The sequence below is a fragment of the Somniosus microcephalus genome, chromosome 8 (genome assembly GCF_052327205.1).
Source record: "Somniosus microcephalus isolate GS21.2 chromosome 8, FLI_Smic_1.0, whole genome shotgun sequence".
Lineage (NCBI taxonomy): Eukaryota > Metazoa > Chordata > Chondrichthyes > Squaliformes > Somniosidae > Somniosus > Somniosus microcephalus.
Window position 1 is genome coordinate 226495690 of NC_140994.1, and position 26252 is coordinate 226521941.

The following is a 26252-nucleotide window of genomic DNA, read 5'->3' on the forward strand; positions in this document are numbered from 1 at the left end:
TCTGAGTGGCTGCCTTCAGCTGAATGGAGCAGTCCACACTTTTCACTCTTCTGACTGGGCAACAACAGAATCATCGCACCCTGCTCCACTATGGGTGGTGATCCTTCAATCATTATGCCGTTTCTTTATGGAGCTGTTTCCCAAAACAAAGTCACCTTGCTATTTCTCTCACTTTCAAAAGTATCTTAAAAGCTTGTCTCACCCTGTGCTTGATTCTCCCTCCCATATTTTCAGTCTTTCAAGTCCTCAGCAAAGCACTCTTAACCAGTGGATGTGGTGTATTTGGACTTTCAGAAGGCTTTCGATAAGGTCCCGCATAAGAGATTAGCTTGCAAAGTTAAAGCACACGGGATTGGGGGTAAGGTACTGTCTTGGATAGAGAACTGGTTGGCAGACAGGAAGCAAAGAGTTGGAATAAACGGGTCTTTTTCCGAGTGGCAGCAGTGACTAGTGGGGTACCACAGGGATCGGTGCTAGGACCCCAGCTATTTACAATATATGTAAATGACAAGGCATCCAGTCCATCACTGACTACAAGGGCAAAAACACCAGTCCCCCGGTCAGCGACGCCTCCCTTCCGGAGGAGCTTAACAACTTCTACGCTCGCTTCGACAGGGACAACAAGGAGCCGGCTACCAAAGCCTTGCCACCCCCGGAAGACCAGGTGCTCACTCTGTCGACCTCCGACGTAAGGGGCGCTCTACGCAGAGTGAACACACGAAAGGCTGCTGGACCGGATAGCATCCCTGGACGGGTACTCAAGGAATGTGCTGATCAGCTGGCTGATGTCTTCACCGCCATCTTCAATCTGTCATTGGCCCAGGCAGTAGTCCCTACATGCTTCAAGACCGCCACCATCATTCCTGTGCCTAAACAAGCGGCTGTGACGTGTCTGAACGACTATCGACCTGTCGCACTCACACCCATCATAATGAAGTGTTTCGAGAGACTGGTCTTAGCCCACTTCAAAGCCAGTGTTCCTGCCTCCCTTGACCAACACCAGTTTGCCTATCGTGCAAACAGATCAACGGAGGATGCAATCACAACTGCTCTACACTCGGCACTGAATCACCTAGATGGTAAGGAGACCTACATCAGAATGTTGTTTATAGACTACAGCTCAGCATTCAACACTATCGTCCCCAACAAGCTGGCCACCAAACTCCAAACTCTTGGCCTGAACACTTCCCTCTGCAACTGGACCCTGGACTTCCTAACAAACAGACCCCAGTCTGTCAAATTAGGTAACCACACCTCCCCCCACCCCCCACCCCCCCCCCGACCCTGAACACGGGGGCCCCACAAGGATGTGTGCTGAGCCCCCTCCTCTACTCCCTCTTCACCCACGACTGTGTGGCTGTTAATGGTTCCAACACCATCATCAAGTTTGCGGATGACACCACGGTAGTAGGCCAGATCACCAACAACGATGAGTCAGCCTACAGGGAGGAGGTCCAGCATCTCGTGAAGTGGTGCGCCGACAACAACCTGGCCCTTAACACCAAGAAAACAAAGGAAATAATCGTGGACTTCAGGAAGTCCAAAGGCGGAAGTCACACCCCCATCCACATCAATGGGGCGGAGGTGGAAAGGGTGGCCAGCTTTAAGTTCCTCGGAGTCCACATCACGGAAGACCTCTCCTGGTCCCTCAACACCTCCTCTCTGGTGAAGAAGGCCCAGCAGCGCCTATATTTCTTGAGGAGGCTGAAGGGATGTAATCTGTCACCCCCGATCCCCTCTAACTTCTACCGCTGCACTATAGAGAGCATCCTGACAAACTGTATCACGGTATGGTATGGCAGCTGTAGCTCCCATGACCGGAAAGCCCTGCAGCGGGTAGTCAAAACTGCCCAACGCATTACCGGCACCCGGCTACCGACCATAGAGCATATATATCAGAAACGCTGCCTACGGAGGGCACGGTCCATCATCAAAGACCCTACCCACCCCAGCCACAGTCTGTTCGCCCTCCTACCATCTGGAAGACGCTACAGATGCATTCGCACCCGTACGACCAGATTTAGGAACAGCTTTCCCAGGGCTGTCATCCTACTGAACTCCACAAATAAACACTAAAGCCTGCACATCTGCCAATGCACTTTATTATGGTCATATTTATGCTAATATACTGCAAGCCAAATGTATAAATGTATGTTGAATGTTTAAGTGTCCTAATCCAAATTGTACACTCTCGGGAGCCGCAAGCCTACATTTCGTTGTACTGCACTTGTGCACTAACAATGACAAAAGTTGATTTGATTTGATTTGATCTAGACGAGGGAACTAGATGTAATATCTCCAAGTTTGCAGACGACACAAAGCTGGGTGGGCATGTGTGCTGTGAGGAGGATGTAGAGAAACTCCAGTAGTCCAAAGATGTGCGAGTTAGGTTGATTGGCCATGATAAAAATTGGCCCTTAGTGTTAGGGGTATTAAATACGTGGGGTTACGGGGATAGGGCTTGGGTGGGATGGCTGTCGGTGTAGGGACTGGGTGCTAGGGTTTGGATGATCAGCCATGATCTCGTTGAATGGCGGAGCAGGCTCGAAGCAATGAGATTGGGTCGATTAGGCTTATATTCGCTAGAGTTTAGAAGAATGAGAGGGGATCTCATTGAAACTTATAAAATTCTAACAGGACTAGACAGACTAGATGCAGGAATGATGTTCCTGATGGCGGGTGAGTCTAAAACCAGGGGTCACAGTCTAAGGATAAGGGGTAAGCCATTTAGGACTGAGATGAGGAGGAATTTCTTCACCCAGAGAGTGGTGAACCTGTGGAATTCTCTACCACAAAAGGCAGTTGAGGCCAATTCATTAAATATATTCAAGAAGGAGTTAGATATATTTCTTAAGGCTAAAGGGATCAAGGGATATGGGGAGAAAGAAGGGACAGGTACTGAATTTGGATGATCAGCCATGATCTCATTAAATGGCGGAGCATGCTCAAGGGGCCGAATGGCCTACTCCTGCTCCTATCTTTTATGTTTAAGACATTTTCCTAAGTACCTGCATTTAGAAGGGATGAATATGTTGATGTTTTCTTTGGATGGAACCCTTCATTATTGATCATTGGGAGATTTAGTAACAATAGGCTAACATACACTTTGACTTGTGTAGAAAATACAGTAACTGTTGTAGATTCCAACATTGTTTGGTTGGGTAGTATTTGTAGTTGTAGGTTACTTGCCTGAATGATCCATGATTTTTTTGTACATCTATTTTCCATAGAACTTTGGATTTGGTTGCTACAAAATGGGTCGCCACTTTGGAAACTTGATCAAGTTACGGCACATCATCACCTACACCATCTCTCCCTTTGAACAAAAAGCATTTGCAAATTATTTCTCCAAAGGCATTCCCAATACCTGGAGGAGATTCAAGGGTCAGGTGTTCCGAGTTGTTCCTCGTAAGTATAACAGTGTTTCCATTAGCAATACGGGCATTTTCTGTACTGAAACTGAATTTTATGATTTTTGGGTTCTGCTTTATAGATTCCTTGTTACAGGTGAAGCGTAGGTTACTTTCTGCTGACCTCTCATAAAACTTTTATTTGTATGGGTCTAGCTTGATCCTGTGTTAATTTGGAATAGAAACATGCATAGGTTTAAAGGTACGATGAATTAGTTTGTCTATGCTGATACAGTTATTAGCTGTATGTACTAATTATAGTCAAACCACTTGCATACGCTTGCACAGTACACGTAAATATAGTTCACGTGTATTTACTTAACAAACATCTTACAGGAAACTTTTGATTTACCGGCACCTAAATAACCGGAAATCTCGGTTAACCGGCAAAATTCAGGAGTAGGTTCAGGTAAGTTTTATTACTTGCCTTCCTTGATCTGTTGCTGTGTAAGGGTGTGGCTGCAGCTGTTGCTAAGCTACAGAGACGCTTGGAACTTGTGGCCATTGTTCTGAACCTGTTGCTAAGCAACAGGGTTTGTTGCTTTATACGGAGCTCTCAGCTCCGTATCTTTTACTATAGCTTTCGGTTATCCGGAATTTTTGATGAACCGGCACCACGTCGGTGCCGGATAAAAAAAAAGTTTCCTGTACCACCATTCAGTAACTAAGGAAGTAAAGCATTTACCAAGATTAAAAAACACTTGCACAATGCTTTTCATCTTGCTATTTTACCAATAAAGGCACAAAAAAGCTAAAAGTACACATGCATATGCTGTGTGAGTATGGTTATTGAGATCACAAACTCCATGTAATGTAGGAATCTGATATGTCGTTTATACTTTAATTTGGACAAAAATAGATTGCAAGCATTAATTGTGGCAGTGTAAGGGACAGAATGTTGCAGTGGATTAGAATGATGACCTTGTAGGAACTGGGGTTCCTAGCCGAAGAATTGAGATCGACTCAGAAAATCAAAAACAATCAAATTTAATGAACAAACGAAGCTGTACAGGAAACTGTAGGATACAATGCAAATAGGTCTGGTCTGCTTGAAAGCCTCTCTGGAAACTGCTAGCAGGTTCCGAGCTCAACTGCTAGCAGGTTCCGAGCTCTGACGTCATCACGTTCTTCCCGCCGTTGAGAGATCACGTGACGGACGTCATCACGCGGAGTACAGGAAAGAAGCCCAATACAGTTAACAGATACATTAAAGGTGCAGCCCCCAGCTGTACTACATTGCTGTAAAAGGAATTATATACAATTGTCTGTAATCCTCTGGTGGTTCCGCCACAACCTTTCATTTTTGGGACTACACCAAACAGAGTAGAGAGAGTTTCACTTTGTGTGCTAGACCTGACCAAGATGTGTTTCATGTTGACAGTGGGTGTATTACATTCTTTATGATAGCAAAATACTGCAGATGCTGGAAATCCAAAATAACAACAGAAAACGCTGGAAAAACTCAGCAGGCCAGGTAACATCCGTGGAGAGAGAAATAGAGTCAACGTTTCTGGTCGAAACCCTTCTTCATAACTGAGGGGGAAAAAAGGCAGGAAATGAAACCGATTAAAAGGCCAGTTTGGGGGCTGGGAAATGGGGGAGGGGATGAGAGAACAAAAGGGAAGTGAAGAGACATTAAGAGGTATTCAAGACGAGACGAGATGGTAATAGGACAGGTAAAGAGACAAAAGATGGCTCCAGATGAAGTGTGAAATGCGCTGGCAGAATGAGAGACAGCTGCCATGTGGGAGACAAAAAACAGAAAAGGCACAAACCAGAGGTGTGGATAAAAAATATATAAAAATAATAGGGGCCGAGGTTATGATCTGAAATTGTTGAACTCGATATTGAGTCCAGAAGGCTGTAAAGTGCCTAATCGGAAGATGAGGTGCTGTTCCTCGAGCTTACGCTGGGCTTACGTGGAACAATGCAAGAGGCCGCGGACGGTGAGGTCTGAGTGGGAATGGAGTAGTGAATTGAAATGACAGGCGACCGGAAGCTTGGGGTCACCCTTACGGACTGAACGGAGGTGTTCTGCAAAGCGGTCACCCAATCTGCGTTTGGTCTCCCCAATGTAGAGGAGACCACATCGTGAGTAGCAAATACAGTATACTAAATTGCAAGAAGTATAAGTAAATCGCTGTTTCACCTGGAATGGACGTTTGGGGCCCTGGACAGTGGGAAGGGGGGAGGTATAAGGGCAGGTGTTGCATCTCCTGTGCTTGCACGGGAAGGTGCCGGGCGAAGGGGAAGGGGTGCTGGGGGTGATAGAGGAGTGGACTAGGGTGTCTCGGAGGGAGCGGTCCCTATGGAATGCTGAGGGGAGGGAAAGATGCGTTTGGTGGTGGGATCACTTTGGAAATGGCGGAGGATGATCCGTTGAATGTGGAGGCTGGTGGGGTGAAAGGTGAGGACAAGGGGAACCCTATCGTGGTTCCGGGAGGGAGGGGCAGGGGTGAGGGCAGAAGTGTGCGACATAGAACGGACACTGTCGAGGGCCGTGTCAACCACGGTAGAGGGGAATCCTCGGTTGAGGAAAAAGGAAGACATGTCGGAAGCACTGGTGTGGAAGGTGGCATCGTCGGAGCAGATGCGGCGGAGACGGAGAAACTGGGAGAATGGAATAGAGTCCTTGCAGGAGGCGGGGTGGGAGGAAGTGTAGTCCAGGTAGCTGTGGGAGTCAGTGGGCTTGTAGTGAATGTTGGTCAATAACCTATCCCCAGAGATGGAGACGGAGCAGTCGAGGAAGGGGAGGGAAGAGTCGGAGATGGACCATGTGAAGGTGAGGGAAGGGTGGAAATTGGAGGCAAAGTGAATGAAATTGTCTAGTTCAGGGCGAGAGCAGGAAATGGCACCGATACAGTCATCAATGTACTGGAAAAAGAGGTGAGGGAGGGGACCCGAGTAGGACTGGAACAAAGAGTGTTCCACATATCCCACGAAAAGGCAGGCATAGCTAGGACCCATGCGGGTACCCACAGCAACACCTTTAATTTGGAGGAAATGAGTGGAGTCAAAGGAGAAGTTGTTCAATGTGAGAACAAGTTCAGCCAGGCGGAGGAGGGTGGTGGTGGATGGGGACTGGTTGCGCCTCTGTTCAAGGAAGGAGCGGAGCGCCCTCAGGCCATCCTGATGGGGGACAGGGTGTAGAGGGATTGTACTTCCATAGTGAAAAGGAGACGGTTGGGGCCAGGAAACTGGAAACTGTTAAAGTGGCAGAAGGCGTCAGAAGACTCACGGATGTAGGTGGGAAGAGACTGGACAAGGGGAGAAAAGATAGAGTCGAGATAGGAAGAGCGAAGTTCCGTGGGGCAAGAACAGGCTGAAACAATGGGTCTACCAGGGCAGTCCTGTTTGTGGATCTTGGGAAGGAGGTAGAAGCGGGCTGTGCAGCGTTGGGGAATCATTGAGGTTGGTGGCCGTGGGGGGGGGGGGGGGGAAGATCTCCAGAGGAGATGAGGTCAGTGACAGTCTTGGAAACGGTGGTTTGATGTTCGGTAGTGGGGTCATGGTTGAGGTGGAGGTAGGAGGAGGTGTCGGAGAGTTGGCCAACTCTCCAACACCACCTCCTACCTCCACCTGGACCATGACCCCACTACCGAACATCAAACCACTGTTTCCAAGACTGTCACTGACCTCCTCTCCTCTGGAGATCTTCCCCCCCGCCCCCCACGGCCACCAACCTCCTAGTTCCCCAACCCCGCACAGCCTGCTTCTACCTCCTTCCCAAGATCCACAAACAGGACTGCCCTGGTAGACCCATCGTTTCAGCCTGTTCTTGCCCCACGGAAATTATCTCTTCCTATCTCGACTCTATCTTTTCTCCCCTTGTCCAGTCTCTTCCCACCTACATCCGCGACTCTTCTGACGCCCTCCGTCACTTCAACAGTTTCCAGTTTCTTGGCCCCAACCCACTCCTTTTCACCATGGACGTACAATCCCTCTACACCTCCATCCCCCATCAGGATGGCATGAGGGCGCTCCGCTTCTTCCTTGAACAGAGGCCCAACCAGTCCCCATCCACCACCACCCTCCTCCGCCTGGCTGAACCTGTTCTCGCATTGAACAACTTCTCCTTTGACTCCACTCGTTTCCTCCAAATTAAAGGTGTTGCCATGGGTACCCGCATGGATCCTAGCTATGCCTGCCTTTTCGTGGGATATTTGGAACACTCTTTGTTCCAGTCCTACTCGGGTCCCCTCCCTCACCTCTTTTTCCGGTACATTGATGACTATATCGGTGCCGTTTCCTGCTCTAGCCCTGAGCTAGACAATTTCATTCACTTTGCCTCCAATTTCCACCCTTCCCTCACCTTCACATGGTCCATCTCCGACTCATCCCTCCCCTTCCTCGACTTCTCCGTCTCCATCTCTGGGGATAGATTATTGACCAACATTCACTACAAGCCCACAGCTACCTGGACTACACTTCCTCCCACCCCGCCTCCTGTAAGGACTCTATTCCATTCTCCCAGTTTCTCCGTCTCCGCCGCATCTGCTCCAACGATGCCACCTTCCACACCAGTGCTTCCGACATGCCTTCCTTTTTCCTCAACTGAGAATTCCCCTCTACCGTGGTTGACACGGCCCTCGACCATGTCCGTTCTATGTCCCGCACTTCTGCCCTCACTCCTCCCGGAACCACGATAGGGTTCCCCTTGTCCTCACCTTTCACCCCACCAGCCTCCACATTCAACGGATCATTTTCCGCCATCTCCAACGTGATCCCACCACCAAACGCATCTTCCCCTCCCCTCCCCTTTCAGCATTCCGAAGGGATCGCTCCCTCTGAGACACCCTAGTCCACTCCTCTATCACCCCCAGCACCCCTTCCCCATCGCCCGGCACCTTCCCATGCAAGCGCAGGAGATGCAACACCTGCCCTTATACCTCCCCCCTTCCCACTGTCCAGGGCCCCAAACGTCCCTTCCAGGTGAAACAGCGATTTACTTGTACTTCTTGCAATCTAGTATACTGTATTCGCTGCTCACGATGTAGTCTCCTCTACATTGGGGAGACCAAACGTAGATTGGGTGACCGCTTTGCGGAACACCTCCGTTCAGTCCGTAAGGGTGAGCCCTAGCTTCCGGTCGCCTGTCACTTTAATTCTCCGCTGCACTCCCACTCAGACCTCACCGTCCTTGGCCTCTTGCATTGTTCCACGGAAGCTCAGCGTAAGCTCGAGGAACAGCACCTCATCTTCCGATGAGGCACTTTACAGCCTTCCGGACTCAATATCGAGTTCAACAATTTCAGATCATAACCTCGGCCCCTATTATTTTTATATATTTTTTGTATCCACACTTTTGGTTTGTGCCTTTTCCGTTTTTTCTCTCCCACATGGCAGCTGTCTCTCATTCTGCCAGCGCATTTCACACTTCATCTAGAGCCATCTTTTGTCTCTTTACCTGTCCTATTACCATCTCGTCTCGTCTTGAATACCTCTTAATGTCTCTTCACTTCCCTTTTGTTCTTTCATCCCCTCCCCCATTTCCCAGCCCCCAAACTGGCCTTTTAATCGGTTTCATTTCCTGCCTTTTTTTTCTCAGTTCTGAAGGGTTTTGACCTGAAACGTTGACTCTATTTCTCTCTCCACGGATGTTGCCTGGCCTGCTGAGTTTTTCCAGCGTTTTCTGGTATTACATTCTTTGTCAGCTTGATGAAAATAAGTATTATTGTCGATCTGATTTAGAAGTTAAACTGTTGCATTTTTTCTTTCCAGCATTTGTGATGTCATACCTTATTTACATCTGGGCCAACAATGAACATGCATTGTCACTGAGAAAGAACCCGGCTGACTTTGCCAATGATAAATGAATGGTGGTATATGGAGAGGATCATTCCTACTGATACGCAAAGGGTATTCCCGACCAGCGTTCCTAACGGCTCTGTTTTACTGAAAAAATTGTACCCGTCTATTGAAAAATAAAATATTTATTGTGTCCAACTTGCTGTGAGTTTTCTTCACTAAACAATACTATTCTACATCTAACAGTAAGGAATTGTGAGCTGAAGTACTTTGTCGAAGTGGGGGCAAGAAATTGAACAGGACACCCAGACCTGCTCATGTTTATATCCTGAAGTCCAATTCGAGTGGCTCTGTCAGATGCCTGGAAACTGGTTGCCTGCCAGTTCTCTCACTTGGGTCCACTTGACCACGGGTAGATGGTTAAAAAAAGATATCTCCTGCTTTAGTGCAGGTAAAACTGCACTTTATATATATATTTTTTTAATGGATTTGTTCCTTTTTTGACTGCTTCAGATCCTATCTCGGCTGGTTTAGAATGCAAAGATTGTGCATTGATTCTATTCCAGAACTGAGATACTCAGTTTGTCCCACACCCATTCTCGTGTTTCAAATGTGAAATAAGCTGAGTGTGTGTTGTACTCCAGTTGAAGAGCCTGCACTGGCTTCAGAATGTGACGGTAGCCCTTTAATTATTAGGCAATTGCTCATACTGACTGCCAGTATATCTGATGCTTTTTGGCTTTGTGCCGCTTAGGATTCTGGTCTGTGGTTGACTTCTGTAATGTGCAAATTATGAGTGAGTTTTGGTGTGTCTTGCAACTGACCATTTCTAGCAAACACTCTGCAGTTCGATGGCTCATATAACTTGGGTTCAAGAGTTAATCTAGGACTATTGAAATTTAAAGCATCGGTATCTGTCTTTGGCAGAACTTGTTAACAGTGGAATTAATAATACGGCCCGCTGTTGATTTACTGGGTGTATATGCACCAAATAGTGAAGCATCAGTGAGCCATCAGACTTGTAAGGTGTTTGGTTTCCTCGTCCTTACAAGGGTTCTTTGACTCTGGGTTTTACAGAAACAAAATGGTAGACAACACAAAGGTTTAGGTTCAACCCAAAACTTAGTTTATTAAAACCAAGTAAACACACAAAACCCTGTTGAGATTTGGCTGAAACTTACAATCACCCATACGGCCGCTCGTTACCATTGTGGATTGTAGGCCTGGATCGGAGGTGACCTGTCCCCGTCCTCCTTTATCTGACTGCAGCTGCCTATTCAGCGCAAACCCCTTGTAGAGTCAACTGATACTTACAATCACCCGTCCAGCTGGTCGTGGCTGACGTCGAGTGCAGGCTGGGAGCTGGAGATGACCATCTTCCCTTCTTACACCTGGCAGTTGCTGTAGTCAGAGCTAGCTTCCGAGAGAGAAAGAGCTGTGGTGTGTTCCTTATAGTTCTTTTAGTCACTTGGCCCTATGCTGTGCCTCCCCCAACCAGTTTCGGTTGTTGGTTTGCTGAACTGTCTGACATTCGCACCTTGTCAACCTGTAATCCAATCACTGGAGGTGTACAGAGTTGTGAGATTGAAGATAACTCCTTATCTCCTCTCCTGCTTTCTGTAACGCATATTCAATGTGATTTCTATTACTGTTGATGGGTGGTTGGCTGATTGTCTGCTCAGGGCTTGTGTATCTTCCATTCATGTCAGGAAGTCGATCGTGACCCCTATTGTTTCAGTTAACCTCAGAGCATTGTCCAGATGTTAATTTTTCCCATCAAAACCAATCATGATTCAAGGCCTCACAGTTCAATGTCAATGTCCTTTTCAGAGTTAATCATGAGTCAAAGCTTTCATTGTCCAGTATCAATGTGTTCTCCAAGAACTGCAGACTTTGATGACTGGCACTTTTTCTGTGCCTTGAAAGTTAACTGTTTCATGCCCTTATGGTGGGGCCAAACTGTTTCATGAAACTTAAACTCCCCCCTTTAATGTCTATTTTATACTAGAGACATTACTCCTGACGAATTCTTCTTTGCCTTTGGGTGCATTGCCGGTCTCAACCAAATCTTTACATTTCACTTATTACATACATTCGGTTCAAACACTCTAAATCTCCCGTTTCAATCTTTTAAGTTTCCCCCTTCTTGTCTTCCTTTTTAAATTTACACAAGATTAATAGATACAACATAATACACAATTGTACAATTACCAATACATGTGACGTGATTCGAATCCAAGGAGGGATCTCAATGTTGAGTCCCACATCCCACCACGGAGGGGTAATCATCTTTTCGATTTCCTCCCTTTCTCATTCTTTTGCTGTAACGCGTAATAATGTTTTTGGGACAACTCTAGGTTCTTTAATAGCTTAACCAAATGTTCGGGTAACAGCGGGATATCGTATCCAAAACACGATGTGTATTCTTGGAGGTTGGGTAAAGTCCCGTTAACTGTGATCCCGATGTGTTTGTGGTCTGAGATGGGGATTATCCTTTCTTGTGCTACTTGTGTCTCTACCTGGGGCTTGAAGCAAAAGGTGGAATCTTGAACTGGACACCAGGTGTCCCTGTGTATTCTGTACCGACTTTCACTAGTGGTTACACAATAGGTTCCGTTATCCTTGTACGCAACCTGGGGCGGGACATGGCTGTGAGCTATCACTTCCATGATACAGCTGATAGGCTGCCCGTCTCCATATTCAAACCCACATACCGGCCGATCGAAAGGATTCAAATGGTAGGGACACAATACCACATGTGTATCTCCTCCCTGATATCCCTCCAGACTAGTGCCGGTTATCGAGTTCCCCAACTTCACATGTACCCTGTTTCTAACTACACCAATGTTTTCCACCCGGTATACCAGTGCGGGTCGTTGCGCCTGATCCATCACCGGCATCCTCAGCACTATCCCCATTACCGTTTGTTTATTCTGACCACAGTTGACAGGGACTGGGTATGCTTCGGAGGCCGACCGTAGCTGACACGGATTCATATTGTTGTAAGCGCTTAAAGCCTTTAGGTGCTTGTTACTGATCCACGACGGTACGTGGCTTTGTTTTAAATCCTCTAAATTACTGCACCCCTTGTTTAACAACCAGGCCCGTACATGACACACACATCATTTTGGGCAGCCCGATCCGACGCATTTCGCCCTCCTTTATTAATACATTGATGGTCTGAGCGTGAGTCTCCAGCTCAGCTACCATTTCCTTTAGATGAATCGTCATCACCTGGTCTTCCTGCAATTCGTGACCCTCAATGTCATTACCCTCCCCCAGTATTTTCCTTAGCTGGTCCCTTAGGGTATTTACTTGTAATTGCTACTGCGCATTGTCCATACTGTTAACCAGTGATGTCCCTGTATTAAACATCGTGGCCGCATCATTAATCAGACCCCTTTTTTTGTCTCCTCCAGCCCGTGTGGCTGTTATTTACTGGTTTGTACACTTCCACCCCCCCCCCCCCACCCGACTTTTGACCCCATAATTCCTCTCGTAGAATTGTCTGAACATTTCTTTTAACAACTTTTCCGCCTCTGGCGCGCACCACTGGGGCAACTGTAACTCCGTTAAATTAAGAATAACTGACGTTACTTCGTAATATATGGTATGATGATACATTATTTTTCCTGTTGGTATCAACACCAGCCCATTTTTAGGCCTGGGTGCCGTTACGGGACATTTGACCTCTGTACCCTGAGTCGCTGGGGCCTTCGGTAGAGGCTTCATCTTGCTCGCGACCAGTTCGCTCGCATTGACTGCTTTTGGAGGACCCAGGGTCACGCAAGAGTCAAAACTCTGAGTCCAATTCACTCCTGACCCAGAGTCCTGCCACTGCCATTTGAAAGTAATGGCAGCCCCCGCCTTTGCTGTTGTGCCCCGACCCGACCACGCACACACAAACTCCTTGCTTCTTCCACCATTTATCCCAACACAATTTTACCCCCTCCTTAGTTCCCATGGTCCGCCTGTTTGAATTATTAACCAACTTTTCCCATTCCGTGGATGCGTTATTTTTACCTTTGTCTGTTTTCCGCAACCACCACCACCACCCTATGGGGGTGCTCCCCTTACATTCCAGACAAACCCGTCTACCCTCTTTCACCTGTACCCTCTTAGTTGTGATGTTTACCTCTGGGCAGGACACCGACACTTCCCCAATCTTGTCCCCGGTTTGCCTTGAATACTTGGTCGAGTTCGACCCTAGCCAACCCGGCCAATTCCCATCGTGGGAGTATGTAATTGTACCATTATTACCCCGTGTCACCCTCCCCCGAGTTACGGTGGGGCCAGTTCCTCCCATACACCCGTATGTAAAGAATGTCTCGGTGTCTCCCCGATCACCCCACCCTGCTTTAATCAGGATCATCCGCAGCGTCCACCTCATCTTGTGTCCTTGATTCGATTTGTTTCTATAAAAACAAAACAAAAGAATAACACTGCTCTGTGAGGGGTCTCCCCTTCACAGGTCACACTTAAATGATACACATATTTACACTTTGGTTCAATCACTGCTTTTGTTTTTTCTTGTCCCGATGTTTGGGCTTCTTGAGGCCCGGGGGTGGAGTAGGAGGAGGTATCCGGAGCAGCCTGGGTCTCGGCACCTGACTACTTCGTCTCACCGCTCCGCCCTCTGAGTCATCATCGGGAGAAAGGCTCACATTGATCAAACTCATTATGGTTCCTTGGGCCTTGGCCCGTTTTGTGCTTCTCTCTCCAGAGTCGTACAGCTTGCACTGGTTGATGTGGAACCATTTTACTCGCCTCGGCAGCTGGATCGCATAGACCATAGGACTTGCCTTATCCACGATATCATAGGGTCCTTTAAATAATGGCTCGAATGCCCCTACTCTGGCATAATTCCTGACCATTACCTGGTCCCCTACCTTCCACTCCTCTGATACCCGTGGTTCCAACAGCATTTTATTCTGTTGGTGCTGCCTTCCCATATTGTTAGCTGCCTCCCAATGCAGCCCCCTTAGAATATGGTACAGATCTCTAACAAACCTGTCCCGTGTGACCTCCTTAACCTGTGCTTGGGTCAGGTACCAACACATGAGTCGAGGTCCTCATCGATCTCCCTGTCATTAACTCATGCGGGGAATGTCCCGTACTTTGAGAGACTGGCTCTGATGCTCATTAGGACCAGGGGTAGGACCTCATCCCATCTCTTCGGGACCTCTCCTATCTCTTTCCTAAGCCTCTCTTTTAAGGTCCAGTTCATCCTCTCTACTATACCCGATGATTGGGGGTTATGCGCCACATGCCACTTTCCCTGTATTCCTAGCAGCTTCAGGGTGGCCTGCATTACTAGTCCGGTGAAATTACTTCCCTGATCTGACTCCACTATTAGGGGCAGTCCCCACTGGGAAAACACTTCCTTCACTAGAATCTTAGCCATGTTTAACGCTGTCGCTGCCCTACAAGGAAAAGCTTCCACCCATTTCGAGAAAGTATCCATTAATACCAGACAATATTTATTGCCCCTACTTGTGGTGGGCAGTGGCCCAATGAAATCTACCTGTATAGACAGCCATGGTCCCTCTATCCTCCTCGTGTGTCCCAACGGAACCTTCCTTCGGTGGGGGTCTGGATTATTCGCCACGCACACTAAACAGTTCTCGCAATAATCCCTTACATCTTCCCTGAGCTGGGGCCACCACCCCACAGCCTCCACTTTATTCCAAGTCGTTTCTGGCCCTGGATGTCTGGCCCCCGGACCCCCATGAGCTAGCTGCAAAAATTCTTCCCTGTAATGCACGGGCACGACCCACCTATTCCCCTTGACTAACATCCCCTGTTTCACTGCCACGTCTGCTGCTCCAAAAGGTCCCTCGACAGGCTTCCCACATTCCTTATCTTTAATTACCGTTTTAAGGACTGCATTTTGCAGCTGAGCCTGTTTCAAATCGGGTGGCAATTGTACCTCCTTGGGTCCCTCTTTTCCCTTTACAACCATGATCTGTCCAGATTGGTGCGGGTCCCAAGCTATCCCTTTCCCCTGCCCCCATTTTGGCCAGTACATCAGCCTTCTGATTCCCTTTCCACTTAGGCTCTGTCTTGGAATGCACTTTAACCTTTTGGATCTAGTAATCCTGCTGGTTACTACCCGTGACGTTCAGAATGACTTCTAACAGAGGGGCCGTCACCAACGGCTTCCCGTCTGAGGACTCGAACCCTCGCCGAGCCCATATTGCTAGATACTCCGTGCAGGAGTTGCAAGTGAACATTGAGTCCGAACATATTGTATAGGGGGTTGGGAATTCACTGGGGTGTATGACTACATACGTTACAGCCGCCAGTTCGGCCTGCTGTGCACTCAGTGTTGGGGAGTTTTATGGCCTTCTCTATCCCTGCCTCTGGGTCATAAATCCTGCAAATTGTCCTTCTTTCTCCGAACTAGACCCATCCACGTAAATGTCTCTACCTGCCGGGTGTTCCCCGGCCCGGAATCCCACATCTACATCCCACACTCCTTCTACTGAGCACACGTGAGCCGTCCCCAGATAAACCAGATTCGGGGCTAGCTTTGGCTCCCCTAGTCTTTCCACTTTCAGGTCCAACTGAGAAATTGGCAATGTCCAACGGGCAATCCTACTACTCACTGTCACATCCTTCATCCTACCATCCAGTAAGATTTGTGTCGGGGTGTGACAGGTCAACAGGGTCACTGTAGCTGACCCTGTGAATGACCGAAGGTGTTTGACAGCCCAAAAGGTCACCAAAAGATGCCGCTCACAATTAGAAATTCTACCTCTGTAAGAACTCGGGAGGCGTAGGCCACCAGTCTCAACCTGCCGTGCTGCTCTTGGAGTAACACTGCGCTTATACTGTCCCCAGTAGCCGCTACCTCCAGGTAAAAGTCCTGGTCCCCATTTATCGCTCCTAATGCGGGTGCTGTTTGTAGGTCCTCTTTTAAACGCGTAAATGTTCCCTGGCAACTTCCACCCCACTCCCATTCTACTCCCTTCCTAAGAAGCCTCAGCAAAAGGGGCTGCCGTGGCTGCATATCCTTTGATAAACTCCCTGCAGTAACCCGTTATTCCTAGGAAAGACATTACCCCAGACACGTCCTTCGGAACGGGTAGTTCCTGGACTGCCCTCCTCTTCGCTCCATCTATAGCTCTTTCTCCTGCTTTAATGATCAATCCTAAAAATTGCACCTCCCCTTGTCCAACTTGGGCTTTCTTTGGATTTATTTAAAACCTGCTTCCTTTAACAGCTCCAATAATTCACTCAGTAATGGCCCGTGATCCTCCGTACCTTTGGAGAATAATAACAGGTCATCCACATATTGGATCAACTGGTCAGGCTGACTAAAACCCTTTAGTGCCTCGGCTATGCTTTGGTAGAAAATTGAGGGACTATTGTGAAACCCTTGTGGAAGACACGTCCATGTATACTGCTGTCCTTTAAATGTAAAGGCGAATTTATATTGATCCTCCTGCCTCATGGGAATGGACCAGAACCCATTTGAAATATCCAATACTGTAAAAGTTGTTACCACCGTGGGGATACTCCCTATTAAGTCTGCTACTGCCGCTACCGTGGGTGCACAAGCTGGAATATTCTTATTCAGGACCCGGTAATCTACCGTGGCCCCCCATAATTTATCGGACTTCTTTACCGGCCAAAGGAGTGAATTTACATGGGTGGCTATCTGTTGTGTATGTACCTTTAAGAGAAGAACTGATTCTATACTGCAGTACCGGCAGTGACCACCCCTGTATATAAAGCCATAGCAGGCTTCTGTACGTCAGTCTAGAGTTCCCCTCTGTTCAGTAAATACCTGTTTTATTGTTCTCCTGCAGTCCGAGTATTATTGATACCCGGACACTACACTGGCGACAGGCAGGTTCGAACTCACCTGCAGTACTGCATCACCTCACGGGGATCTTTTCCCTGAAGAGAAGCTTCTTGGAGGTCGAAGTCAGAACGGCGGGCGTCGACCGCGGGCAACCGCCCAGAGATCCATCGGAAAGTTGCAGGGGAGGCTGTGGAGAGCTGGGCCTGGCTCCCCAGTCGAGGTGTTCCAGCAAGTCGTGCTGGTAGCAGGTAGTGCGCTGACCCTTCCGGACTGCAGCGGGCTCGGGCTCGATCGAGCGGCTCGGCAAAGGGGCCGTGCAGCGTCATCGGGAGGAAGAGAGAGAGAGAGGGTGGAGCGCGGTCGGTGCTCAAGAACCGGGCAGCGTGGAGAGGATAGAACGAGGGGAAGGGAAAGTGATACGCGCCGAAGCCGCGGGTCGCGGCCATTACCCTGTAGAACGCTAGGAGCAGCGTTGTAGCAAGGGGAAGAAGGAAAAGCGCGGGAGGTGCCATTTTATTCCATTGGGGAAGAAGAAAAAGCGCGGGAGGTGCCATTTTAAATCACCCAAGATGCCGAAAAGTGGCAGTATCACTGCTTTCGACAACGAGGTAGAAGACTGGACCACGTATGTGGAAAGAATTGAAGTGTACTGCAAGGCAAATGAGGTGGCCGATGGAAAGAAGGCATCGGTATTATTAAATTTGATGGGCGCGAGAACGTATGGCCTATTGCGGAATTAAATTACCCCAGCTAAACCAATGGAGAAAAGTTTTGAAGAGATTGTTAATACCTTACAGGAACACCTAAACCCTACACCGCTGCTGATAGCAGAAAGATTCAAGTTCCATAAAAGAAACCAGTACAAAGATGAGAGCAATGCTGACTATCTTACGGAACTACGCAAGTTATTGAAGCACTGCCAGTTCGGAGCAGGACTGGCAGACACCTTATGGGATAAGTTTGTCTGCGGGCTCGAGTGAAGGAACCCAGAAACGACTACTTTCGGAAAAGGACCTGACGCTAGACCAGGCTTTCAGCGTGGCAGTATCCTACGAAGCAGCAGCACGGGGAGCTGCGGAAATACAACAGAAACCACAGGAATATAGCGCTAACGAAATGGCGTATGGAGCAGAAAAGTGCTATCACTGCGGCAGAACAACCCATGATCAGAAGGACTGCTGGTTTAAGGACAAAGTATGCAGGCAATGTGGGAAAATGGGACACATAGCAAGAGTCTGCAGGTCGGGAAAGAAAACCAACACTACAAGAACTACTAAGGAAAAGTACAAGAAAGTAAAGAAATTGACAGACAGTAGTTCGGAAGATCAGGAGAGTGATAAGGACTCCGGGAGCAGGAGACTAAGTTGTCTAAAGTTACACAACGTGATCGCAAAGGAGGATCACCAAACCATTTGGGTCACCCTCATGATAGCAGGGTCCCCAGTAAAGATGGAATTGGACACAGGATCAGCCCTAACTGTCATGAATCGACGAGACTATGAGCGGCTATTCCCACACATACCCTTGAAGGACACGTCCATTGTATTGAAGACATACACGGGGCAAAAAGTCTACCCCAGAGGAAAAATAAGGGTGCCAGTTGAATACAACAGCAAGGAAACACAGAAACTGTATCTATATATACTACCAGATGGAGGACCACCATTATTGGGACGTGAATGGATCCAAAAAATACATTGGATTGGCATTCCATTCAGGAGCTAACTGTGACTGATAAAAAGGATGATGACGTCACACCTGGACAACTGTCAAAGATTCTAACTGACGCAAAAGAGGTGTTCCAACAAGGACTTGGGACTGTAAAAGGAGTAACGGCAACGCTAAAAATCGAAGATAACGCAAACCCAAAATTTTTTAAGGCCAGACCGGTACCTTACGCGATCCACCCAGCCGTTGAAGCAGAGCTGGAGAGTCTGGAGCATTCGGGTGTGCTGTCCAAGGTGGACTGGAGCGAGTGGGCCACACCCATTGTCCCTGTAATGAAGAAATCATTGAGCAGCACGCCTGGGGAACCGAAGAATGTTCGCATCTGTGGGGACTTCAAGGTAACTGTGAACCCAGTCCTGCACACAGTACAATATCCACTTCCACGGATAGAAGATATTTTCGCCTCACTATCTGGAGGGAAACGCTTTACAAAGATTGATCTGGCCCAAGCGTATCTACAAATGGAGGTGGAAGAAGCGTCTAGGAAATACCTCACGATAAACACTCACAAAGGCCTTTACCAGTACAATCGACTGGTATTCGGGGTAGCATCAGCCCCGGCTATTTGGCAGAGGGCGATGGAACAAGTCCTGCAAGGGATCCCGGGGACCTAGTGTTATTTGGACGACATCCTGGTTACGGGCGAAAATGACAGTGAACACCTTGCCAACCTGGAGCAGGTGCTCACGAGATTACAGGAATATGGGCTACGAGCCAACCGTCCCAAATGCGAGTTCTTCAGGAGACAAATCTCGTATTGTGGCCACATGATTGATGAGGAAGGGTTGCATAAGTCGCCGGACAAGATTGAGGCTGTAGTCAAGGCTCCAGCACCGGAAAATGTGTTGCAACTGAGGTCGTTCCTCGGGTTGGTGAACTACTACCATAAGTTCTTGCCGAATTTATCTACAATTCTGCACCCACTGAACGCCCTGCTGCAAACTGGAATAACATGGAAATGGAGTGATAAGTGTAAGCGTGCCTTTCAGAAATGTAAATGCCTAATCACTTGAAAAGAATTATTGGCCCACTACAATCCAACACTACCGATTCGGTTAGCATGTGATGCGTCTCCCTATGGCATCGGTGTGGTGCTGTCACACAAATTCCTTGACGGTTCAGAGAGGCCAATAGCCTTTGCGTCACGCTCGTTAACCTCAGCCGAGCGTAACTACGCCCAGATTGACAGGAAGGCCCTCAGCCTGGTGTGGGGGGTGAAGAAGTTCAATCACTATCTGCACGGGCAGAAATTCACCCTACTGACTGATCATCAGCCCCTGGTCTCCATTTTTAACCCAAAGAAGGGTGTTCCGGTGATGACGGCGCAACGGCTGCAAAGATGGTCACTTTTTCTAGGGGCACATCGGTACGACATAGAGTACAAGGGTACGAAACAGCATGGAAACGCTGATGGGCTGTCGTGCCTACCGTTGCCTACGGTAGAGGAAGCACCTGCAGTGGACCCTGTTGAGATATTCCATGCGACCATAGTCGAATGTCTACCTGTTACAAACTCAAGTATAGAGAAGGAAACCCAAAATGACCCGACACTCTCTCGGGTCTATGATTTGACGGTGAAGGGATGGCCAGCACATGGCGACTCACTGTTGCCAGCATTCTCGCCAAGGAGAGAACAGCTGTCAGTGTGCCGGGGGACCTTGATGTGTGGATCCCGAGTGGTAATTCCACCCAAGTTGAGAGATAGAGTGCTCAATGAGCTTCATGAGGGTCATCTGGGAGGGGTAAAAATTAAGATCCTAGCCAGGGCGTTTGTATGGTGGCCAGGAATCGATAAAGAAATCGAGGATATGACCAAGAGATGCACAGGATGCCAGAAGGTCCAAAACGCTCCATCACAGGCCCCGCTACATCCATGGGAGTGGCCCTCATCTCCATGGCAACGGGTACACATTGATTTTGCTGGTCCATTTATGGACTCAATGTTCCTAATCGCTGTGGACGCCCATTTGAAATGGCCAGACGTCATCAAAATGTCCTCCACCACCACAGAGAAAACTATTGCAGTCCTGCGGACCATCTTCGCCAGGAATGGCTTGCCAGAACAGATTTGCTCCGACAATGGGCCACAGTTTGTGTCAGAGGATTTCCGGAGGTTTCTGAGGAACAATGGGGTGAAGCATTACACATCTGCCCCATATCATCCAGCCACAAATGGATTGGCTGAGAGGTTTGTTCAGACCTTTAAAAAGGCAATAAAGGCAATGCATAATGACGACATACCACTACAACACAAGGTGGATAATTTCTTGTTTGCTTACCAGAATGCGACACATGCAGTCACCAACCAAGCTGCAGCCATAATGTTCTTCAACCGAAGGCTAAGATGTCGCCTGGATTTGCTTAAACCAAACATAAGACGAGATGTTGAGGATAAGCAATTCCAGCACATAAATGAGAAGCCAACCAAGAGCTTCAAGATAGGGCAACCAGTCTTGGCTCGCGACTACCGAACAGAAAAATGGCAGCCAGGAACGATATGCACACAGCAGGGACCACTAATGTACACAGTGGACGTTGGGGAGAGCATCGTGAGACGCCATGCTGACCAGATTCTAGAGCCACAGGAACAAGCCAAACCCATACCACGAGCAGGTGCACCTGGTAATCAACCCGAGGTACAGATTGCATCTACCTCAGAAGCAGTGGTATTGGAAGCTGACGAACCAAACAATGACAATGAACCAGAATCAACTCCGCCGCAAGAACAGGATACTCGAGAAAGGCGCTATCCAGTCAGGATCAGGAAGCCTCCTCAAAGACTGAACTTATAAATGATTATTTCAGTTGATGTATATAGTACAGAGAAAATTGTAATTGTAATTAGTTATTACTTAGTTGTTAAATGAATGTTATGTACTGTTTATCTAAAAAGGGAGGAATTGTTGTGTATGTACCTTTAAGAGAAGAACTGATTCTATACTGCAGTACCGGCAGTGACCACCCCTGTATATAAAGCCATAGCAGGCTCCTGTACGTCAGTCTTGAGTTCCCCTCTGTTCAGTAAATACCTGTTTTATTGTTCTCCTGCAGTCCGAGTATTATTGATACCCGGACACTACACTATCGTTCTTAATACACCTTGTTCCACCAGGGAATTTATAGCAGTTTCTGTAATGTCCGTGTGTAAGTGAGACACGGACTGCAGGAGTTGGTTATAGCAGGTGTTTACTGAATGGAGACAAAACTGGAACTACTATACAAAGTTACTACACAGGCTTATATACCGGGGTGGTCACTACTGGTACTGCAGTATACAGGGGCTGCAGAATATAGTTCCTTCTTCAAAGTACATACACTACAATTCCTCCCCTTTTAGCTAAACAGTACATAACATTCGATTAATAATTAAATAACATATTTACAATTACAGTTGCTATATACATTAGCTGAAGTTAAGCAATTATAAATTCAGTCTTTGAGGAGGCTTCCTGATTCTGTCCGGATAACACCTCTTTGGGGTATCAGGCTCTTCTGGCAAAGTTGATTCGGGATCAACGTCGTTGTTTGGTTCGTCTGCTTCCAATATCACCGATTCTGAGGTAGATGCAATTGGTACTTCGGTTTCATCACCAGGTGTATCGGATCGTGGTGTGGATTTGATGTTTTCCAGTGACTCTAGAATCTGGTCAGCATGGCATCTTACAATGCTCTCTCCAACGTCCACGGTATACATTAGAGGTCCTTGCCGTGTGCAGATCGTTCCTGGCTGCCATTTCTCTGTGCGGTAGTCCCGGGCCAAAACTGGTTGACCTATCTTGAAACTCTTGGTTGGCCTTTCATTCATATTCTGAAACTGCCTGTTCTCCACATCTCTTCTGATGTTTGGCTTAACCAAATCCAAGCGGCATCTTAGTCTTCGATTGAAGAACATCATGGCTGGAGTTTGGTTGGTAACCGCATGTGTCGCATTCCGGTAGGCAAAGAAGAAGTTATCCACCTTGTGTTGTAGGGGTATGTCTTCATTACACATTGCCTTGATAGCCTTCTTGAATGTTTGAACGAACCTCTCAGCCAATCCATTGGTGGCTGGATGATATGGGGCGGATGTGTAATGCTTAACACCATTGTTCTTTAAGAACCTCCGGAACTCTTCAGACACAAACTGTGGTCCATTGCCGGAGCAAATCTGTTCAGGCAGCCCATTTCTGGCGAATATGGTTCGTAAGACTGTGATGGTTTTTTCTGTGGTGGTTGAGGACATTTTTATTACCTCTGGCCACTTTGAATGTGCATCCACCGCAATTAAAAACATCGAGTCCATAAATGGACCAGCAAAATCAATGTGTACCCTTTGCCATGGAGATGAGGGCCACTCCCATGGATGTAGAGGGGCTTGTGGTGGGGCGTTTTGGACCTTCTGGCATCCTGTACAGCTCTTGGTCATCTCTTCGATTTCTCTATCGATTCCCGGCCACCACACAAACGCTCTGGCTAAGTTCTTCATTTTTACCCCTCCCAGATGACCCTCATGAAGCTCATTGAGCACTCTATCCTTCAATTTGGGTGGAATTACTACTCTTGATCCACACATCAAGGTTCCTCGGCACACTGACAGCTGTTCTCTTCTCTGCGAGAATGCTGGCAACAGTGGTTCGCCATGTGCTGGCCATCCCTTCACCGTTAAATCATAGACCCTGGAGAGTGTCGGGTCATTTCGTGTTTCCTTTTCTATGTTTGCATTCGTCACAGGTAGACATTCGACTATGGTCGAGTGGAATATCTCCACAGGATCCACTGCAGGTGCTTCTTCCACCGTCGGCAACGGTAGGCGCGACAATCCATCAGCATTCCCATGCTGTTTAGTTCCTTTGTACTCGATGTCATATTGGTGTGCCCCTAGGAAAAGGGACCACCTCTGTAGCCGTTGTGCTGTCATTATCGGGACGCCCTTCTTAGGGTTGAAAATGGAGACAAGAGGTTGATGATCAGTTAGTAGAGTAAATTTCTGTCCGTGCAGGTAGTGATTGAACTTCTTCACCCCCCACACCAGGCTGAGGGCCTCTCTGTCAATCTGGGTGTAGTTACGCTCGGCTGCAGTTAACGAGCGTGACGCAAAAGCTATCGGCCTCTCTGAACCATCAAGGGATTTATGTGACAGTACCGCTCCAACGCCGTAGGGAGACGCATCACACGCCAGTCTTATCGGTAGTGATGGGTTGTAGTGAGCCAATACTTCTCGAAGTGATCAGGCCTTTACACTTCTGAAAGGCCCGCTTACATTCATCGCTCCATTTCCATGCTACTCCAGTTTGTAGCAGGGCGTTCAGTGGGTGCAGAATTGTGGGCAAATTCGGCAAAAACTTATGGTAGTAATTCACCAATCCGAGGAATGACCTCAGTTGCGACACATTTTCAGGCGCTGGAGCCTTAACTACCGCTTCAATTTTGTCAGGGGACTTATGTAACCCCTCTTCATCAATCACGTGGCCACAATACGATATTTGTTTCTTAAAAAACTCGCACTTGGGGCGATTGGCTCGTAGCCCATGTTCTCTTAGTCTAGTGAGCACCTGCTCTAGGTTGGCAAGGTGTTCACTGTCATTTTCACCTGTCACTAGGATGTCGTCCAAGTAACACTGAGTCCCCGGAATCCCTTGCAGGACTTGTTCCATCGCTCTTTGCCATATCGCCGGAGCTGATGCTACTCCGAATACCAGTCGATTATACTGGTAAAGACCTTTGTGAGTGTTTATTGAGAGATATTTCCTAGAGGATTCTTCAACCTCCATCTGCAAATATGCTTGCGCTAGGTCAATTTTTGTAAAATGTTTCCCTCCAGATAGTGAGGCGAAAATATCTTCTATCCTCGGAAGAGGATACTGTACTGTGTGAAGGACTGGGTTCAAAGTCACCTTGAAGTCCCCACAGATGCGAACCTTCCTTGGCTCCTCAGACTTATTGTTTAACGTTTTCTTCATGACAGGAACGATGGGTGTCGCCCACTCACTCCAGTCTACCTTAGTTAGCACGCCTGCATTCTCCAGATTCTCCAGCTCTGCCTCGACGGCTGGGCGAATTGCATACGGTACTGGTCTTGCTTTGAAAAACTTGGGAATTGCATTCTCTTCTATTTTTATCGAGGCGGTTACGCCTTTAAGAGTTCCCAGTTCTTGTTGAAATACCTCTTTAGCGTTAGCCAAGATTTTTGACAATCGTCCAGGTGTGACGTCGTCATCCTTTTTACCAGCCACAGTCAGTGCCTGAATGGAGTGCCAGTCTAAACTTATCTTTCTGATCCATTCACGTCCCAATAACGGTAGTCCACCATCTTGCAGTATGTACAGATACAATTTCTGTATTTCCTTGTCATTGTATTCAACAGGCACCCTTATTTTCCCTCTGGGGTATACTTTCTGCCCCGTATATGTCTTCAAGACAATGGATGTGTCTTTCAAGGGTATGTGTGAGAATAGCCGCTCGTAGTCTCGTCAATTCATGACGGTCAGGGCTGATCCTGTATCCAATTCCATTTTGACTTGGGACCCTGCTATCGTGAGGGTGACCCAAATGGTTCAGTGATCCTCTTTTGTGATTACGTTGTGTAGTTTGAGACAGCTTAGTCTCTTGTTCCCGGATTCACTATCGCTCTTCTGGTCTTCGGAACTATTGTCCGTCATCTTTTGTACTTTCCTGTACTTTTTCTTAGTAGTCTTTATGTTGTCATTAGTCTTCTTCCCGGACCTGCAAACTCGTGCAATGTGTCCCATCTTTCCGCATTGCCTGCATGTTTTGTCCTTGGACCAGCAGTCCTTCTGGTCATGGGTTGTTCTGCCACAGCGATAACATTTTTCAAATCCCCGTGTCATTTCATGGGTGCCGTATTCCTGTGGCTTTTGCTGTATATCCGCAGCTCCCCTTGCTGCTGCTTCGTACGATACTGCCACGCTGAAAGCCTTATCTAGCATCAGCTCTTTCTCTGAAAGTAACCTCTTCTGGGTTCCTTCACTCAGGACTCCACAGACAAATTTGTCCCGTAGGGTATCTGCCAGTCCTGCTATGAACTGGCAGTGCTTTGATAGCTTGCGTAGTTCCGTAAGGTAATCAGCATTGCTCTCATCTTTATGCTGATTTCTCTTGTGGAATTTAAATCTTTCTGCTATCAGCAGCGGTGTAGGATTTAGGTGTTCCTGTAGGATATCAACAATTTCGTTAAAACTCTTCGCCATCGGTTTGACTGGAGTGATCAGGTTCCGCAATAGGCCGTACGTTCTTGCGCCCATTAAGTTTAGTAGTACCGATGCCTTTTTCTCATCGGCTACTTCATTTGCCTTGCAATATACTTCGACTCTTTCCACATACGTGGTCCAGTCTTCTATTGCATTATCGAAGGCAGTGATATTGCCAGTCTTCGGCATCTTGGAGATCAAAGATGGCGCCTCCCGCACTTTGCCTTCTTCCCCGATTGAACAAAATGGCGCCTCCTGCGCTTTCCCTTCTTCCCCGCTGGATTAAGATGGCGCCTCCCACGCTTTCTGTCTTTTCCGCTGCTGCTAGCGCTGTTGCTGGCGTTTTTATGCCTTGATGGCGATGCCCTA

General features: G+C 47.8%; 1 protein-coding gene across 1 annotated transcript; it reads left to right on the top strand.

Annotated features, from left to right (window-relative positions):
- The first annotated feature begins 3199 nt into the window (after positions 1 to 3199).
- uqcrq (ubiquinol-cytochrome c reductase, complex III subunit VII) lies at positions 3200 to 9356 on the top strand. The gene is made up of 2 exons (XM_085995755.1): positions 3200 to 3408; positions 9132 to 9356. Exons 1-2 carry the CDS (start codon positions 3255 to 3257, stop codon positions 9224 to 9226), a joined length of 249 nt encoding a protein of 82 aa, XP_085851881.1. The 5' UTR covers positions 3200 to 3254; the 3' UTR covers positions 9227 to 9356.
- Positions 9357 to 26252: the final 16896 nt, after the last annotated feature.

Coding starts and splice junctions, on each gene's coding strand:
- uqcrq (XM_085995755.1), top strand. CDS start 3,255: ATGGGTCGCCACTTTGGAAACTTGATCAAGTTACGGCACATCATCACC. Junction 3,409..9,131: donor GGTGTTCCGAGTTGTTCCTC/GTAAGTATAACA, acceptor TTTTCTTTCCAG/CATTTGTGATGTCATACCTT.